Genomic DNA, 19,602 nt, shown 5'->3' with positions numbered 1-19,602 from the left:
AGGAATAACAAGAACTGTGTACAGAGAGACATCAACAAAATCCAAACTCGCATGAACCACAACATAGCTCAAGTATTACCTCGTTCTTAACCTCCAACAAAGATTAAGATCCCCAGGGAAGGCACCTGAGGTTAATTGAACTGTTAAATACTTTTCAAAAGGACATTTCCAATTAAGATTCCTGAGTCTTACCTTGAAAGTTTGAAAACCTGTCAACTTTACAATCAAAAGACAGTTCATTTTTTCAGTAGTTCACGGGATATAAATTATAATTGTGTGTAAATCTACAAGTAGGGAGGTTGGACAGCCCATTAAGTTTCATTAAGGGCTTTCCTTTTCTTTGCTAAATTTATGGAGATAAATTCATCCTTCAGTTAGTGACAGTAGTAAACAAATCTTTGTAGCTAGAAGAGAATGATGGTAATATTAAATTTAGAGCAAATTTCTAAGCAATTTTTTCTGCAAGTGTCAAAATTTATCAAAAATAATGAGTATTACCATGTAAAAACTAAAGAAATCAATTAACACTTGTTTCACTCTATTGGAGTTCCTTTAAAGAAATGTTAAAATACCCGCAATATAATGTATTTATACCAATCACCTTACAGTTATACCACATCCTTTAAACCACTTGATCCTCACAACCCTGTAAACGCTCATATTTTCCCCATTTTACTGGTAACCTTTAATTTTTAAGAGAAAGTGAAGATATGCAAGGAAGCAGCTGTAATTTCTATAAAAAAGTTCAATTAACTTACTAAAGCTTAATTTAGAAAATAAGACTAGGAGATACTACTTCTTGTTATTTAGTATTTCCATTTAAACTTAAAACAAAACCAAAAACTACAACCAAAATAAAGCACCCAGGGTCATACTGTATAGGTCAGCTTTCAAATGCTGTGGCATAATCTAACCTCCTCTAAAGAGGATCGCTAACCTAATGTTAAGACTATCACTTACCTAATGTGCAATTCACTCTCCTGTCAACTTTCTTGTTTAATTATTTTCCACCACAATCCTAATTCCAAGCATTTTATTAGCAACTACGGTACAGTTGCATTTTTAATACGACTATTTGTTTACAAAACAGATTTTCAGTTTGTCAATTACTTCAAAACGAAGAAAATTACAATCGCGCTTCTACTTATGAATAAATCCCCTTGCTCCGACTTGCTTCACCGCCCCCCCCCCGCGTTTTTTCTTACAAATCCACAAAAACTTTCTATAGGACGAACAGCACTACCTACCTAAAGTTAGCTTTCCCAAGTCACTACCACGTGGGGGGGGAGGGGCAAATCTCAATGGAGGCCGCGCCAGCCGAGCTGCTCGGCTAGGTTACTCCCGCAGTGCCCCCACCAACCAAGGAGAACCCGAGGTCCCACCTCTTCCTGCCGCTCCCTTCCCAGATGTCCATTTATGTAAATAGGCAGAGTGAATGACACCTTGGAACAAAATACCTCCGACTGTCAGGGAAAGGAAGCCTGCCCCTCCCCCAGTCCCACGACAGCCTCTACAGCCAAACGAATCACCCCTGCACACACCCTCCCACTGCCCACCGCAAGAACCACAGACCTGCCTCGAGGGTTTCCAGTGGGGACGGTGTCGGTCCCATCCCAGCAGGGGACAGGTGCTGGAGAGGCTTTTTGGTCCAGGGGTTCTCCTTAGGCGGCGGCGGCGGCGGCGGCAGCTTTTCCTCGGGACCAGTCGCCGCCTCATCCACTAGGGCGTCCTCGGCCCGCAGGTCCCTCGGCAAGGGTGGCAGGGGTTCCCCGCCAAAGGGACCCCCGGGCCCGCGCGCCTTGTGCGCCAGGTGCAGCGCCAGGGGTCTCACGGGCACGGCCGCCTGGGGCACGCTGTGCCCTAGCACCAGCGCCGGCGACGGCTCTCCTCGCGCACCCGCGATGATGGCTGTCGCGGCCCTCTCTTCACTCGCCGCCTCCTTGCCCTCCCGTTCGGGCGGGGACAGCCGCTCGGCCTGCCGACTCGCCGTTACCAACAGCGACTCCTCAGCAGCCACCGCGGGTGGCTCCTCCCGAGAGTGAGCGGCAGGCAGCGCGGCGCGAGTAGACATCGTCCCCTTGCCCCAGCCGCCCCCGCCGGGGGGGGCCCGGGGCCAGGGAGCCCGACTGCCCGTCTCTCCGCCGGGGAACCGACTGGCTCCGGCCTGGGACAGAAAACCCGAAAGCCCGGCCGCCGCCGCCGCCGCCGCCACCGCCGCCCGCGTCGGCCGACGCCGTGCAGCGCCCGGCGTGCCGCCCCTCCCCGCGTGGAACGGAGCGCTAACCGCCCGCCGGCCCAGCCCGCCTCACAGGCGCACGCCCAGAGCCAGCCAACAAGCGCCGGGCGCCGCAGAGGGAAGCCGCAGCCGGGAGCCGCAGCCGGGAGCCGCGAGCCCTCACCTGGCGCGGGCAGCCGCGGAGGCGCTACAAGTAAGGGCTGGAGGACCTCTAGCGGAGTCAAGGAGGCGCGTGCCCCCAGAGCCGGTAACTGCTCGCGGGGGCGGAGGCGGGGGCGTGGAAGGGGCGGTCCCAGAAGACAGCGGGGGCGGGGCCTCGCGAAGCAGCGTGACGTGGCTACTCACCCGCTCTTGCCCTCGCCAGGCCGCCGCCCGGGGTGGTTGACTGACTAGCCCGTCCGGGTGCCGCCCGGCTTAAGGGCCGGCCCCGCCCCAGCGGCCAGCCAAGGGGGAGAGAGGAAGAACTGGACGATTCCGCGGCTCGCGGGCTACCGCAGCCGGACTGCGGCGAGCAGGGGCGGGTCGCTCACGGGCCCTCTGTGACTCGCCGCGCAGTGGCGCTGTGCCCTCCGGGTGCGAGCGAGGGGCGGGGCGGGCGGGGGCGGTCGCTTTGCCCCAGGCCAGGACGCGAAATTGACTCCTGAAGGGGTGGTCTCTGCCGACAACCTTGGGCCGCCTCGTTAACCAGCCGGGGTCCCGGACGGGGCCGTTCTGTCCTCTGTGTCAGTTGCTTCGCCCGGTGAAAAAGTTTCCACCTGAAATTTTGGGGCACCTCGATCATTTGTAGTCCTGAGCCACATCCAGAATGGAAATTGTGTAATTTGTAGGTAACTGTTTATGAAACCTTTGCCCAGGCAATTGGTTTAGTGTATTTTGCTCCTTCATTTCTACCCTCGAACCGAAATAATTTTTATCAAGTGTTTTTGAGTAAAACAAATGGTTAATATTTCGCCGACTTGTTGTTAAATCTTCCTTTAATTTGTAGAGATAACCCCTGTTTACAAATTAACCATGTTTCCTAATATTTTTTCCTGGAATGGATATGTTTAAAAGGTACAAATATGTTTTAACTCCAGTAGGGGCTTTCTATTTGGCTCTGAAATTCAGTGAGTGATAATATTGATTTCATGGTCGTGGATTTATAAGTTACTAAATGTTTATGTTCTTATGCAAGGTCGCTTAAAATGGGTTTGACCCAGTGAAAATTTTTTTCATCAAGGGACACCCCTCAGAAAATAAATGTGTTCACCATTTTTATGTACTTGACAGTGGATCCTTCCTGGCCTCATTTAGAGCTGCCAAACTAGGCAGAGAGCTTATACAGGAGGGCTCTTCTCCCAGGGATCTCGCTTCAGTCACATTAAACTTGAGATTAATGTTTCTGTTTACTCAGAAGCTGTACTAGGCATAATTTTTTAATTCCCTAAGGTTAGTAAGCTACTCATACACTTACTTGTAAATAAGACCTTTCTTGTTCTCCATATCACTGGTTTCCAATTCATCTGACCCTAAGGAAATTTCGGAACACATTACCATTTAAATAAGTATTGTACTTACCTACATTCCCAAGGAGGCGCCATCTTTCCTAGCCTACTTATTGGTAAAGCTTTGTTTTGTTAACTTATCAACTAGCTGCTCTTCTTGTTACAATCAGCCTTTTGGAGTCCTGCCAGGTAATGCTGGTTTTTGTTTACAGAAGCTCAGCAGGCTGCCTGCTGAGCAAGGATTCCCGACTTGGGACTCTATCTCAGGACCCTGGGATTCTGACCTGAGCTGAAGGCACCTGCTTAACCAAATGAGACAGCCAGGCATCTCTTTACCATCTATTTAAATACAGGTGAATTAAAGACTGATTTTTTAAAAAAGATATTATTTATTCATGAGGGACAGAGGGAGAGAGAGAGAGGCAGAGGAAGAAGCAGGCCCCCCTACCTGATCAGGGAGCCCGATGTAGGACTCCATCCCAGGACTCCAGGATCATGACCTGAACCGGAGGCAGACGCTTAACCATTCGAGCTACCCAGGCGCCCAAGGCTGACTCTGTTGAAGAAGAGGTTATGGAATGGATTTCCAAAGTTCGATTCATATGGGCTACCTAACCATGGTTGGTGGTTTTGTTTGTTGCTTACTATTTTGTTTTGTTTTGAAGTGAAGTATTATAAAGGTGCTTTATTGAAGAAACACAGAGGACCCATTTACCCATTTACTCTGAAGAATTCAACAGTTGGGGGGCATCTGGATGGCTCAGTTGGTTAAGTGTCTGCCTTTAGCTCAGGGTCCTGGGATCCAACCCGGAATCCAGTCAGGCTCCCTGCTCAGCAGGTTGCCTACTTCTCCCTCTCCTTCTGCTACTCTGCCTGCCTGGGTGTGCATGCATGCATGCGCTCGCGCTCTCTCTCTAATACAAGAAATCTTTAAAAAAATAAAAAGAATTTAATAGTTGGTATTTGGGGATCATCACTGTAATGCAGTACCACTAATGTCAGTGAAGGGCAATTTGTTGTCCCTCTTTTAAATACATATTAATAACTCCTATTTCCACATAACTACCTCTTGGAAACAACTTCACCTATCTTCTATTTGCCTCTCCGCCCTTTTCCTGCCCTTGTGCCAGCCAGAGCTGACCTGTCCAGATTGCACCAATGGATTCCCTCATAGTCCTTGGTATCTCAGTAGATTCAGGCATGAAGTATCCGCAAGAGACAGAAGGACGGAAGATAGTGAGATCAAAGTCCATATTCCCCAAGCTCATGAATTCCATGTTCACCCAGGATTAATCGCAGAACCCTCCTTTCAGTTACTCTCTCCAGTTCTTCCCTTTGTCCCTTCCAGCCTAGTAATAACTTCCAGTCCTTGGGATATTGCATTATCTCTTGCTGGTTTCCCTGACTCTTGGGCTGCACCTCTGTAAGTCAATATTTATTAACTCTAGTCTAAAAATTATGCAGTTTAAGTTTCCATTAGATTTTTTTAAGCTTTTATTTTTAAACAGTCTCTACACCCGTTGTGAGACTCAAACCTACAATCCTGAGATGAAGAGTCACACACCCCACCGACAGCCAGCCAGGTGCTCCTGTCCAGTTTTCAATGGGACTTTGACCTAGTTTGCCTTGGCTGAAACTCCATTATGTTAAGTCATTTGGCCTCTGCTTCTTAGTTCAAAACCAGGGAAGAAAGATGGATTGGCTCAATTTATTTTTTGTAGCCAAATCCTTACCCATCTTCCTATGGATTATTTCCCTTGAATAGGGTCCCCATCTATCCTGGAGGAACAAATTATTTGGTTCAAAACACTACCCTCAAAACAATTAGGTTGGGAGAGCTAGTTAATAGGAATGTGAGAGAGGTCCCTCCTTTAACCAAGTTTTCTTCCTTTTCCCTATTTTAGTGAATGGCACTACATTCTAATCCCTATAACCCAGGAGTCATCCTTTCACCTCACCTTCACTCTCCGTAATTCATTCCTTTACAAATATTTCTCAAGCATCTGCCAGGCAGTGTTTTAGGCACTCACCAAGACCAGTACCTCCTCAGTGTCAAGTCCTGCTTTCTCCACTGCCACCATCCTACTCCAGGATGCCACCATGCTTGTGTAATATTTTCAGACCCCCTTAATTGGCCTCTCTGCCTTCATTTAGATCTATTTGATAAAACTGTAAAGGTTACATGAGATACCAACTGCAAAATGCTTACCAAAAACCTTGGCTCAGTGAGACTACCTATTTTTACTGCTTTTAAATTCACAGACTTAACCAGGGTAAATGACCTTAATTTTACTGAACCACTGAGAAGCCTGGCTTATTTATTTATTTATTTATTTATTTATTTTTAATTTTTTTTTTTTTTGGTAATGGGAAACTGGTATAAGGCTGTCTTTTCAAAGAAGGGATAATGGTTCTCTGGACCCTCAGAAGTTGTAAAACACCTAAAGTAACTATCCATACACAAACTTGGTGATCCTGTTCAAATGAGCCTTTAAAGGATGAATCTTGTTTTTCCTGTTTAGAGTATGCTTATATATTGTCAGATGATTGAACCCACTCCTTCTCCTCCTCTCCCTGCTGTCTTAGGAAATTAAAGTCCCATGAGAACATCAAGATCTTTGTTACTATTACCAGTGCAATTTAGGTTCAAGCTGGTAAAAACCCAATGTACAAATAGCTGTACTGTATGCTAGAGAAGGTTCAAAGAATGTATTAAATATAAATAATTTCAAAATCCCGCAGTCCAAGGAGAAGATAAAACTGAACTCAGAGATTTTTTTTGAACTACTTATAAAGTAGCCACTTTTTAAAAGATTGATTTAAAAATATTTTATTTTTGTATTATTATTATTTTATTTATTTAATTTCTTTTCAATGTAACAGAATTCATTGTTTATGCAGCACACACAGTGCTCCATGCAATACGTGCCCTCCATAATACCCACCACCAGACTCCGCCACCCTCCCACCCCCCCGCACCTTCAAAACCCTCAGATTGTTTTTCAGAGTCCATAGTCTCTCATGGTTCATCTCCCCTTCCAATTTCCCTCAACTCCCTTCTCCTCTCCATCTCCCCATGTCCTCCATGTTATTTTTTATGCTCCACAAATAAGCGAAACCATATGATAATTGACTCTCTCTGCTTGACTTATTTCATTTTTTGAGAGAAAGAACAAGCTGAGTGCCGTGCGGGGGACTGGAGGGGTGGAGGGAGAGACAGAGGGAGAGGGAGAAGTAGTCTCCCTCTGAAGCAGGGATCCTGATGCAGGGCTCAGGTCTCTGTTCCAGGACCCTGGGATCTTGACCGGTGCCAAAGACAGCCGCTTAAGCAACTGAGCCACCCATAGGTACTGCATACTTCCAATTATGTTTAGCCTTCAAAGCAGGGTCAATACTAATGTGTGTTTGAAAGGCATTGTACCTTCTTTTCAGTAAACAAATATCAATCAAAGTAAATAAATATCAAGTTACAGTGAAAATTACCTTTAGAAATTGTTTAATTTTTGCTCTATTTTTACTTAACTGTATCATACAGGTAGGTAAAAACACTGCGCTTGCTATGCAAACATAGGTTCAAAACAAATCTAGGCTACCTTTCAACCAGATTGCTGTTCCTAAGCGGGTTGCTCTCTACTTTTTAGGTAGGTTTTAATAGACTAGTGTAACAGAAGTAGAAACTCTAAAAAGAAGTGTCTTGTTTAAGAACTCTCAGCCAATAATGGCTAAGGTTGATATTCTAAACTCTGTCTTTATTGTCACACTATTTAGTCTTCTTTCTTTTACAATAACTTGTAATGATATAATAGGAAGTAATATTAATCTTTTTAAAAATATTCTAAAAATAAACTATAAACTGAAGGAAGCATAAATTTTTCTTCCCCACTTTGCAAAGAACAACTTTCAAACATTAAGGTTAGTAATCTGTCTGAATTCTTCCTACTATCCAGTTATATTTAATATTAGTATAGCCTTATAAATACTAGTGATAAAGGGTAGGTGGAAGAAAGGCAGGCAGGGACAAAGGGGCCCCTCCACCATAAGAGGGAACCACATTTTTCTTTTTTTTTTAAGATCATATTTGTTTGAGACAGAACATGAGAGGGGGAAAGTTCGAGGGAAAAGCAGACTACCCATTGAGCAGGGAACCTGATGCAGGATTTGATTCTGGGACTCCAGGATCATGACCTGAGCCAAAGTCAGTCGCTTAACCAACTGAGCCACCCAGGTACCCATGTTGGGAACTACCCTTAAAAAGATTTTACACCACCCGGAAGGATCACTGTACCCTTCTCCATGTGATAGATAGATGACAAAAACTGATTAGATGATAGGCACAGGCTAATTAGATTAAAACAGCCTCCAACAAGCCCTTAAAAACCCCTTACATTTAGAAGCTCTAAGGGCAAAAGAAAAGAAAAAAAGCAAAGAGAAAAGAAAAAAAAAAAAGAAAGGGAGGAACTCTGATGGCAAACCTCTAGGGTCCCCTCCCACTTAGGGAGCTTTGTATTCCATCATTCAATAAACTTTATTATCATTCAATAAACCCTGCTTTGCTGCCCACAATTCTTCCTCCCGTCTACCTTTTTATTCTTTGAAGTGGCGTGACCAAGAATCGTGGGTGCTAATGGAGAAGAAATCTTCTAACACTAGCACACAACAAAGATGAGATCTTTAAATTCAAATTCAGATGCACTTCAGTGGTTGGCATCAGAAAAAATAAGCTTTCAGGGCACCTGGGTGGCTCAGTTAAGTGTCTGCCTTTGGCTCAGGTCATGATCCTGAAGTCCAAGGATCGAGTCCTGCATTTGGGCCTCTTGCTGGGGGTGGGGGCAGTGCTTCTCTCTCTGACCCTCCCCTGTGACATGTTTTCTCTCTCCCACTCTCTCAAATAAATAAAATCTTTTTAGAAAGAAAGAAAGAAAGAAAGAAAGAAGAAAAGCTTTGTGTAGAAACTAAGAAAAAGTTCTTCTCAGCTTCTTAATACTTCTGACTTATTTTAATCAATTGAATAAAGGTTCACTGAAAACTAGGCTGGGCCCTAGGGACACACTGGTGAACTGGTCTACTTAGGTACTTAGAGAGGCAGAATGCATTGTGCAATGGTTTTCATACCTCATGAGTTGATCTGTACAATTGAACCAGAGGTTTTACAAAGCTCTACTTATCCTTACTAAATGAACACATTCTTATGTGATCTATTCTGTTCCATTTCACTTTTTTTTTAAAGCGCTAAATTAAGGGTGCCTGGGTGGCTCAGTCCATTGGGCATCTGCCTCTGGCTAGGTTATGATCCCAGATTCCTGGGACCGAGCCCCACATCACGCTCCTCACTCAGTGAGGAGCCGCCTTCCCCCTCTGCCTGCCATTCCTCCTCTTTGTGCATTCGTGCATGCGCTCTCTCTCTCTCTCTCTCTCTCTGAAAAATTTAAAAAAAAATCTTGGGGTGCCTAGGTGGCTCAGTGGGTTAAGCCTCTGCCTTCAGCTCCGGTCATGACCCCAGGGTCCTGGGATTGAGCCCCGCATGGCAGTGGGGTGGGGAGGGGTGGTTGCCTCTGCTCAGCAGGGAGCCTGCTTCCCCTCCTCTCTCTCTGCCTACTTGTGATTTCTGGCTGTCAAATAAACAAATGAAATCTTTAAAAAAAAAAAAACCTTACCTATAGATAAAGAATATGTAGATCAATGAAGACCAGAATCTAATTCACTTAACAGTGACATTATTCATTAAAGAACAGTAACTCGTATTTGATATTTAATGCATTAATTTCTTTAAGTTCATCATTGAAGAGAAAATATATTCTTTTATTTTCTCATTTAGTTTTCAAATATAAACACAAGTAGAAAGAATATTGGAATGAACTCTCATTTACCTATTATCCAACTTTAAAAATTAACCACATTTTACCATTTTTGTTTTGTTTATATACACCCCTGTGTTAGTTTTCTATTGCTGCCATAACAAATTCATACAAATTTAGTGACTTTAAACAACACAAATTTATTATTTTATAGTTCTGTAGGTTAGAAGTCCAACATGGGTCTCATTGGGCTAAAATCAAGGTATTGTCAGGGCTAAGTTCCTTTATGTAGCCTCTAGGAAGGAACTCCATGTTCTTGTTTGTTTGAGCTTCTAGAGTCTGCCCACATACCTTGGCCAGAGGTCCCTTCCTGCATCTTCAAGGGCAATGTTGGTGGGTTAGGTCCTTCCACATCACATTTCTCTGACTTCCTCTATGGTCAGATCTCCCTTTGCCTCTCTCTTATACCCCCATCTTCAGAATACCATTAGATTAGAACCATCTGTCTCCTGTAATCCAGGATAATCTCTCCATCTCAAGATCCTTAATATAATCACATCTACAAAATCCCTTTTGCCTTTTAAGGTAACACATTCACTAGTTCAAAAGATTAGAACATATTTAGGGGAACCTTTATTTTCTGCCTACTACAACTTCCAAACACAAACACACACACACACACACACACACACACACACACACACACACACACATATTAGTTTTTTTCCTGAAATATTTTAAAGTAAATCCTAGAATCACAAAGTTTTCCTATAAATACTTAAGTATGTATCTGTTTCTTTTGTTTGTTTTCAGTCTAGCTTCTGGCTCCATATTCAACCATATCATTAAAAGTACCCAGGTGCCTGGGTGGCTCAGTGGGTTAGGCCTCTGCCTTCAGCTCAGGTCATGATCCTGGGGTCCCGGGATCAAGCCCCGCATTGGGCTCTCTTCTCAGCAGGGAGTCTGCTTACCCCCTCTCTCTGCCTACCTGTGATCTCTCTCTGTCAAAAAAATAGATAAAATCTTAAAAAAAAAAAAGTACCAATGACCTATGACCTACATATTAATAAATCCATTGGATGATTTTCAGTCTTCATCTTTCTTTTCCTCCAGCTTCATTTATCAAAATTAAGTACTGGATGGTAGCTAATAATTAAGAATACACACATACTAAACACTATTCTAAGTGCTTTGCATATGTTAACTCAGTCCTCAAAACATCGATATAAAATAGAGATGATTATTTCCTCCATTTTCAGATGACAAAATGGAGACAAAGTACGTAAATGGCTTGTCCAGGATCATACAGTTAGAAAGTGCTAGAACAAAAATTTAAACCCAACCAATCTTGCTCTGTAGTTCTCTGTATTCTCTGTATTTCATATTCTTAACCACTATACTATACTGCTTTTCATTTTCCTGAAACTTGTTCAGCAATACAAAAAAGTAGCTTGTGGCAATTTGCTTTTTATAATCCAGTTAATCTGTGTATATGGTAAATCCAGATGGTACAACATTGTTTGTTTGGTGGGAAAAAAGTTATACCTTACTGAGTCCTAATCCCTAAAGTCAGTTCTTTGAACTTTTGACCTGCCACTATAAAACATGAAGATTTAGCACACTTACATGAGCCCATCTTCCATTCCCTTTCTATTTTTGATGTTTGTGGCTTTTTTCTGTTGTTTACTTTAAATAATATACTTGACTGTTTACTTGAGTATTCTATCAATTTTTTTTTTAATATTTTGTTTTTTTACTTGTCAGAGAGAGAACACACAAGCAGGGGTAACAGCAGGCAGAGGGAGAAGCAGGCGGGAGCCTTAAGTAGGACTCGATCCCAGGACCCAGGACTATTCTATCAAGTTTAGATAGAATCTCTTGTATCCTTGCTCTGTAGAGTAAGAATATATGACCCAACCCTTTGTTCTAGATTCTAGTTTTTGTTTTCTTTGTATTAACATCTTAACCATTTTTATTGTGAAATAAAGCATACACAGAAAAGTGCCCCCCAAAGGTAAAAATCCACAAATATACAAGTTAATGGGTAAAGTGGACAACCATGTAATGGCTACCCCAGTTAAGAATTAGAACCCCCAGGTGCACCTGAGTGACTCAGTTGGTTTGGCATCTATCACTTGATTTCAGCTCAGGTTTTGATCTTGGGGTCTTGGGAGCAAGCCCATGTGGGGTTCTGCGCTCCAAGGGTTATCTGCTTGAGATTCTTTCTTTCAGCCTCTGCCCCTCTCCCCACTTGCATGCATGACTTCTCTGTCTCTCTCAAATAAATAAATCTTTTAAGAAAAAAGGATTAGAACCCCCATGTGTCCCTTCCTATAAACAACACTTTTCCCCCTCCCCTAAAGGAGAAAATCATTTTCTTACTTCTCTTTATGGTTTATCACCTAATAATGTGTTCCATAGATTTGCCTAGTTTTTTAAACTATATATAAATGAAATCATACTGTAAGTACTATATCATTTTGAATTTCTGAATCGTAGAGTACATATGTCTTAATCCATTCTAGATATTGCCCAGCCATTTTCCAAACTTTTGTACTAATTTACACTAACGCTGGCAGTGTTTGAGAGTATGACATATTATGGACAATATTTTTTCCTTTCATTTACATTATCAAGAGTGATCATTATATCTATTATGTAACCATAATGTCTTCTTTATGCTTTGTTCATAGATTGGTTCTAAAATTTAAGAATCCATAAACAGCTTTATTTTATGAGTGTGTAGATATTCCTCGCTGCATAACAATATGGGGTGCTAGGATTGCATTTCCTTCTCTATGGTTTTAGTGTCATTATCCCCTAGAAACAAGATCAAATGGATTCATATTTTATATTCCATCAGTGTAAGATAATCAATAAATTCCCACTGCATTTGAGTGAGATTCCTATATACATAGCTACTGATTTTTGTGGTATAGTTTCTGTTTTTCCATCAGTTCCTGATTGTTCCTCTTCTCCCTGCCTCCATGATACCACATTCTCCTTGTTCAATTCCTGCCTTTCTGGCCACTTCTCAGTCTACCTCTTTAATTCTTCTTTGCCTAAACATTAACTGTTGGTAGAGATACCTAAAACTTTGTCTTAGGTTAGCAGATTTCCAAACTGCGCTCCCTAAACCCTTAGAATGTTGGACACTCTTTTAGGGAATCTTTAAGGTCAAGGTCAAAGGTATTTTCATAATAATATTAGGATATTATTTGCCTTTTCCCTTGTTGATATCTGTACAGCTGGCACAAAAGCAATGGTGGATAATTCTGCCAGCAACTCAGCACAAATCAAGCCAATGGCACCAAACCACACTACCAGTCATTGTATTCTTCTATCACACATTTGTAGTCAAAAAAAAACAAAAATTGCAAGTTTCACCTAAGAACATCCTTGGTGGAACGATAAAAACTATTAATGTGATTAAAGCTTAACCATGTGAGTCTTTTAATATTGTGTGATGAAATAGGAAGTATACATAACTCATTTCTGCTGTATATTGAAGTATGATGGTTGTCTTGAAGAAAAGCACTGAGATTGAGTTGTAAGTGGACTAGCTCCTTTCTTCATGGAACCCATTTGTACTTGAAAGAACACCTGACAACAGACCAGGTTTATTCATGCTTAGATAATCTGGCAGACATTTTCCTAGAAATGAATGAAGCGAACCTGTCATGTCAATGGCAACTACTGATGATATTTGTTGCCAGTGATAAAATTCAAGCTATCAAGAGAAAATTGGAATTGGAAAACATGTAACTAAAGCATGAGCTCAACAGCTTCCCAGAGGTTAAAGACTTTTTTTTCTGATGAGTGATTTTAATAATATAACTTGATGTTGTGTAATGAAATATGTCAATATTTGGAAGTTCTGCATAACTAAGGCAGTATTTTTTCAAATGATTAGAAACATTACCAAATCATACATTGGTAAGACAAAGGATACGAAAGACTATTGACTTTCTTTTTCTGACTTAAAATGTTTTTACTATTATTACATAATCCTTAAATATCAGCAACTATATTTATTACTATTTAACTGTTTGATTCCAAGACAATCATAAGGCTAGTGAAAATATATTATTTAGAAAATAATTCAGGGTTTCATGAGTATTCTGGATCACCACTTGGCAAACTATGGCCCGTGGATCAAATCCTGACCACCATCTATTTTTATACAGGTGCAAGCTAAGAATGGTTTTTACATTTTTTAAATGGAAGGTTATTTAAAGGGAAGTATTTTTATGACACATAAATGCTATAAGAAGTTTGAATTTCAGTTCCATAAATAACTTTTATTGGAATACAGCATGCTCTTTCGTTTACATATTGTCTGTGGCCACTTTCCTACCACAAATGTGGGAAACAAAGGCAGAGTTGAGCTGTTGTGAGAGGAATCATATGTGGTGCTGTCATCACTTTGTACTATTGCTAAAAGGCAAATATCGAGAGGAATCTAATAGAATTCCATAAATGCTTTCCAAATGGTGATGAATATGTTTAATTAAAAGCATTTGCATATAAATAGATATAAATAGATGCAGTACCTGTTATGTCTGTATGAAAAAGACATTGTTTAAAGTTGGAATATATAAAATCTCATTACAGGTCAGGATTAACATGAGTATTTGGAACAGATTTTGATGACAGGTCTAGAGTGTTTTCTGACACTAGCCACCAATAATCTGTTAGTTCTCTAATCGTCCTATACCAACTGGGTGTCCAACAATTCAATTCAGTTCTGACACTAACTACCCAGAGTTAGTGTCCAACATCAAAGTTAAAGCACTCATTCCCACAAGTCTGCCCTTACTTTAGACATCAGCCACAAGTAGGGTACCCAGGCCACCCACATTTTTGCCCATCCAACTACAAATCAGTCACCACACCCCCTCCTTAGGTTTGAGAAGTTGCTAGAATGGTTCCCAGAACTCAGGGAAACACTTTATTTATGCTTACTAGTTTGCTGTAAAGGATACAAATCCAACTCAGGAACAGCCAAATGAAAAAAATGCACAGGATAAACTATGGGGGAGGAGGAAGTCAGAGCTTCCCTGCCCTCTCTGGGCATGTCACCCTCCTGGCACCACCGGAAGCTCTCTGAATCCCACCAGATAGGAGTTTTTCTGGAGGTTTCATCACTTAGACATGACTGATTAAGCCACTGGTCTTTGGTGATCAACTTAACTTCCAGCCCCTCCCTATTGTACTCACTGTACAGTAATGGCGAAACAAGCATTGTACATGTTGCCAAGGTAACCTGCAAGACCATTCTGTTTATCAGCCAAGACAGGGGAGTCCTTGATGACCCTTCAGACCTCAAATTACTCACCAGTTTCAGAGGGCAAATGGCAGACATGGGGTGAGAGAGGTTCTTCTTGGAGGTGCTTCATGCTCTTCTTGCTCTGCTTGCTCTGCTTGCTCTGCTTGCTGAGCTAAGAGGTGAGCAGAGGGCTCAAATACGGAGCAAAAGGCCAGGCTTCACAGGAACAGCAACTGCACAAAAGCTTGTCCCCTCTTCTTGAAGGATTTCTCAGGGGAACAAGCAAGGATGTGACCCAGGCCACCAGTCTGACCCGAGGTCATCTGTAAAAGGAAAAATGTGCATTCTGGCTGGGGCCGCACTGCTATGTGGAGCCTTGCCCATCCCCGCAGGCTTTGCCACTGAACTGATTCTCTTTGAGGAATTGAAAACATGAGCTTTCTAGCCAGAAAGCTAGAAGGCATCTTTATAAGCACAAAACCAACAACAACTCTGTAGCCAGAACTTCAGACTTTAGAGGAAGTGTCTCACGTGCTGCCTTCTGAACCTGTCCCTGAGAGGAATTTCTCTCCTCCTGCTGGTCCTCTGACTAGATTAGTGACAAAATTGAGTTGCATGAGAATATAAATTACAGGGGGCAAGAGCTTCAGTGCCTTTCTTACCAAGAGGATTTAGAGACAGACTGTCCAGCTGTCTTCTATTAAGCTTGATATTAAAATGATCTACAAAACTGAAATAATGCACTATTCACTAAAAAAAAAATTATTGAAAACAAAGTTATTTTTCATTAAAAAGTTTTATTTATGTTAACATTCATTTGTAGGTAAGCAAGGTAGAATGAGATTATACTGGAATAGAGTGAGCCCAAATCCAATAATTGGTATCCTCATAAGAAGAAGGAAATTTGGAAGCAGATACAGAAATGAGAATGCCACAGGAAGGAAGCAGAGATGCTGTTACCAGCCGAGGGACAGCAAGGATTGCCTTCCACCACCAGAAGCTAGGAGAGGGGTTTGGGATAGATCCTTCCCTGGAGACTTCAAAAGGAGCATGGCCTTATAGACACCTTAATTCTGGACTTCAGAATTCACAAGAAAATTCACAATATGAATTTTCTTGTGAATTCCTCCAGAACTGTGAGAGAATTTCTGTTGTTTAAAGCCACCAGTTTGTGGTGTTTTGTTTTGTTTTTTACAGCAGTCCTTGAAGTCTAATACAACAACACATAATGGGTTTATTATTATTATTGTTAAGTTAAATGTATAAAAATATTTGTTAAAATTTTAATTTGTAATGTGTTAATATTGATAAATGTATACTCATAAACAAAAGTTCTTTAGGGTTGGGGCACCTAGTGGCTCAGATGGTTAAGCATCTGCCTTAGGCTCAGGTCATTATCCCAGGGGTCCTAGGATCAAGTCCTGCATCAGGCTCCTTTCTCAGCGAGGAGCCTGTTTCTCCCTCTGACTGCTTCTTGCTCTTCTTGCTCTGCTTGTGCTCTCTCTCTCTCTCTCTGACAAATCAATAAAAATATTTTAATTTTTAAAAAAGCTTTTTGGGGTCTTCAAGTTTTAAAAGTACAACCAGTGCTGAGACCAAAAAGTTTGAGAAATATTGTCCTATGTCCTTTTCCTTCCCTAGACTCCTCAAAATCTTAACCGTGCCTGTATTTCAGCTACCATATAAACACCAGTGATTGCAAGTTTTTTCCTTCTGCTCAGACTTCTGAGCAGAAGCTGGAGCTTCCGATTCATATATCCTACTACCTATTTTTAGACATCTGAAAATCTGTATATATAAGACTAGCCTCTAGATCCATCCTCTCACACTGGTGTTCCAGGGTTCTCTCTTTGAAAGGCACCACTCATTTGTCCCCCATTCCAGTCCATTACCAATCCATCACCAGAATGTCTTCTAGAATCTACCCACTCTCTCCATATCCACTACCATCATAACTGTAGCTATCATCACCTCTCACCTGGATCACTTTGATAGCCTTTTAGTTGATTCCTTTGCATGGACTGTGGGCTCCCCACAAACTAGTTCTTCTTACTTCAGCCAGAGAGAATGAGCCATTTAAAACAAATTTAAATCATATTCAGTCTCCCCCAACTCCACATTTCTCCACCCCATCCCCACCCACACCACCTGAAAAAAAACTTTTAATGGCTTTCGTTAGTTCTTATCTTAGAGACCAAAATTCTTAGCTACAGGACTATGTATGGTCTAGTTAGAACACTTACCAAAGTATTTTTGGGAGCAAGTTCTACAAGAAAAATAAAATTTTTTAATCAATTTTTTATATAATGCAGTTAAACCAGTTTCATTTTCATACTGAGTTTTAACTAAAATAATTTGGTTGGATCAAATCTTGTCCCTCTTAATTTTATATTGTGAATTTTCTTTGAATATCTTTATTTTGGGACGCCTGGGTGGCTCAGTCAGTTAAGCGTCTGCTTTCTCAGGTCATGATCTTGGGGTCCTGGGATCAAGTCCTATGTCATTCTCTCCTAAGCAGGGAACCTGTTTCTCCCTCTCCCCCTGCCTGCTCTTCTGCCTGCTTGTGCTCTCTCTCTCTCTCTCTCTCTCTCTCTCTCTCTTTCTGTGTCAAATAAATAAATAAGATCTTTAAAAAAAACAAAAAACAAAACAAAGAAAAGAAGACTTTTTTTTTTTTTTAAAGAAGACCTTTATTTTGACTGATTTTACTAGGTCAAATTTGCAGTTCTAAATTTTGTCAAGTTTTTATAAATTCATAAATTTTTAATATCACTTTAGTCACATTTGATTTCATGTTATGCTGATTAGTTATTTCATAATATCTGATATTTACTGGATTGATTTACACTAAAACTTCATTAAGAAAATTTGAGTCTTCATCCATATATATATTTTACCGGTGCAAGTATAACGATCATCAGTTTTGCTTTCTATTTTTTATTTCTACAATTAATTTGTTTACTGATTATTAGTATTTGTTCTTTAACTAATGAGCTCTCTGCTTCACATAGTTCAGGATTGCTCTATTATCAAAATCCTTTGCCAGTCTCAAAATTCAATTTCTCAGGAGTACAAAAGAACATTTTCAGGGTCATAACATTTTGCTTTGTAAAGATGTATCTTTTTTGCTAAGGTTTTTCTTAGTATTATATACTGCTATGCAAACAATTCTGCAACTTGTTTTTTTTTTTATCTTAAAATATTAGATTGGCTTGTCCTGGTTTTAGGGAAGCTTTTCGAAAACGAATACAACAGTTTATTTCTCTGTTTTATTCACTTTCCAATATATCCGAGTTTTATCTGCTTTAGAAGACGGGTGGCTGAAAACAGCGCAGATGAGCTATATTATGGAAAAAGGCTTTGCCACCGTTTTATAGGAGAAATATTAATCAGAATTCCATTCTGTATGCTGAAATAGTAAATACTTGAAGATGTGTTACATCTGCAACATTCAAAATATATTTTCCAGTTTGGCAAAAGATTTGGCACTGAAGAAGTATTTAGGTATTTTAGGCTAGTCATCCCACTCCTAGAAATTTATCATAAGCCATTAATTTCAAAGAAAACAAAATGACAACTTTTTTTATGTTTGTTTGAAATAATACATGCTATGGTAAAATTTTAAGGTCATCGATAAGTTTAATTTGTTCCTTCCATTCTCATTCCCCTGATACTCTATAGCCTTCCATTTTTTTCTATGCATATTTACATATCCATTTTTCCATACTGTTTATAATTTTGATTAATAACTCTTTGATATTTTTATATATCATTGTAAAGGTAAAACTACTGATTTCTAGTCCTAAGTGGTTTTGAATATCTAAGTACTGACCTGATATTTTTTTGTGAGGTGAACTCCTATATACCCACATCCAGATGGAAGTAACAAAGCATTCTTTTGGTTGTTTTTTTTTTTTTTTTTTGTGGGGGGTGGTTAGAAACAAAACATTCTAAACAAGAATAATTTGTTCTCTTGATGCCATTATTCTCTTGATGCATTCTCTTGATGCCATTTTGTTACTGCTGACAGGATATGACTTTTCTGCTCAGGGCAGTTATGCAGATCATGTTATGGTTCTTCTTCAGCAATTGAATCATTTAGCAATTGACAAATGGTGGGGTACCTGGCTGGCTCAGTCAGCAGAGTATGCAACTCTTGGTTGGTCTCACGGTCCTGAGTTCAAGCCCCAGTTGACTTTTAAGTGGCTTTTTAAATGGAGCCACCTTAAAAAAGTTTTTTGACAAGTGGCTACTGTTGATAAGTCATTCAAAACCATACAGATTTTGTTCACTAACAATATCTTTTTTAATGACTCACAAAACTTTTTAATTATAAAATTGTATTTTATTTTATTTTTTTAAAGATTTATTTATTTATTTGACACAGAGAGAGAGAGATCACAAGTAGGCGGAGAAGCAGGCAGAGAGAGAGAGGAGGAAGTAGGCTCCCCACTGAGCAGAGAGCCCGATGCAGGGCTCTATTCCAGGACCCTGGGATCATGACCTGAGCCGAAGGCAGAGGCTTTAACCCACTGAGCCACCCAGGCACCCCTAAAATAGTATTTTATAACGGAATTAGCACCATTCTATAATTTGTGTTGCAGCACTTGGAGTTTCATGAGAATGAATGATATTTATAGTAAATATATGGGTTCTTAAAAAAAAAAAAGCAGACCTGGAGGCATCACAATTCTGGCCTCCCAAGTTATATTACAAAGCTATAGCAGTCAAAACAGCATGGTACTGGCACAAAAATGTACACAGATCAATAGAACAGAATAGAAAATCCAGAAATGAACCCCAACTATATAGCCAATT

At 40.7% G+C, this 19,602-nt stretch overlaps 1 protein-coding gene and 1 long non-coding RNA gene across 8 annotated transcripts in view; both read right to left on the bottom strand.

The window, feature by feature from the left end:
- Positions 1-2,733, bottom strand: part of LARP1B (La ribonucleoprotein 1B) — a 124,055-nt gene extending 121,322 nt beyond the window's left edge. For 5 of the 7 annotated variants that reach the window (XM_032333380.1, XM_032333381.1, XM_032333384.1 and 2 more), the window contains exon 1: positions 1,573-2,374. In XM_032333380.1, coding sequence (XP_032189271.1) covers positions 1,573-2,071 — 499 coding nt within the window. In that variant the 5' untranslated portion in view covers positions 2,072-2,374. Of the gene's footprint in view, positions 1-1,572; positions 2,375-2,399; positions 2,527-2,581 lie in introns of those variants that run through there. The other 2 variants (XM_032333383.1, XM_032333382.1) reach the window with 2 other exon arrangements.
- An 11,109-nt stretch (positions 2,734-13,842) lies between these two features.
- Positions 13,843-18,667, bottom strand: LOC116584706. The gene is made up of 4 exons (XR_004283291.1): positions 18,617-18,667; positions 16,763-16,836; positions 14,854-15,107; positions 13,843-13,952 (listed from the first exon to the last, which is right to left on the bottom strand). It is a non-coding gene; the product is annotated as an uncharacterized LOC116584706 (long non-coding RNA).
- Positions 18,668-19,602: the final 935 nt, after the last annotated feature.

The sequence above is a fragment of the Mustela erminea genome, chromosome 2 (assembly GCF_009829155.1).
Source record: "Mustela erminea isolate mMusErm1 chromosome 2, mMusErm1.Pri, whole genome shotgun sequence".
NCBI lineage: Eukaryota > Metazoa > Chordata > Mammalia > Carnivora > Mustelidae > Mustela > Mustela erminea.
Note: the sequence above shows the minus strand (reverse complement) of the source record. Positions and strands in the feature narration are given on the sequence as shown.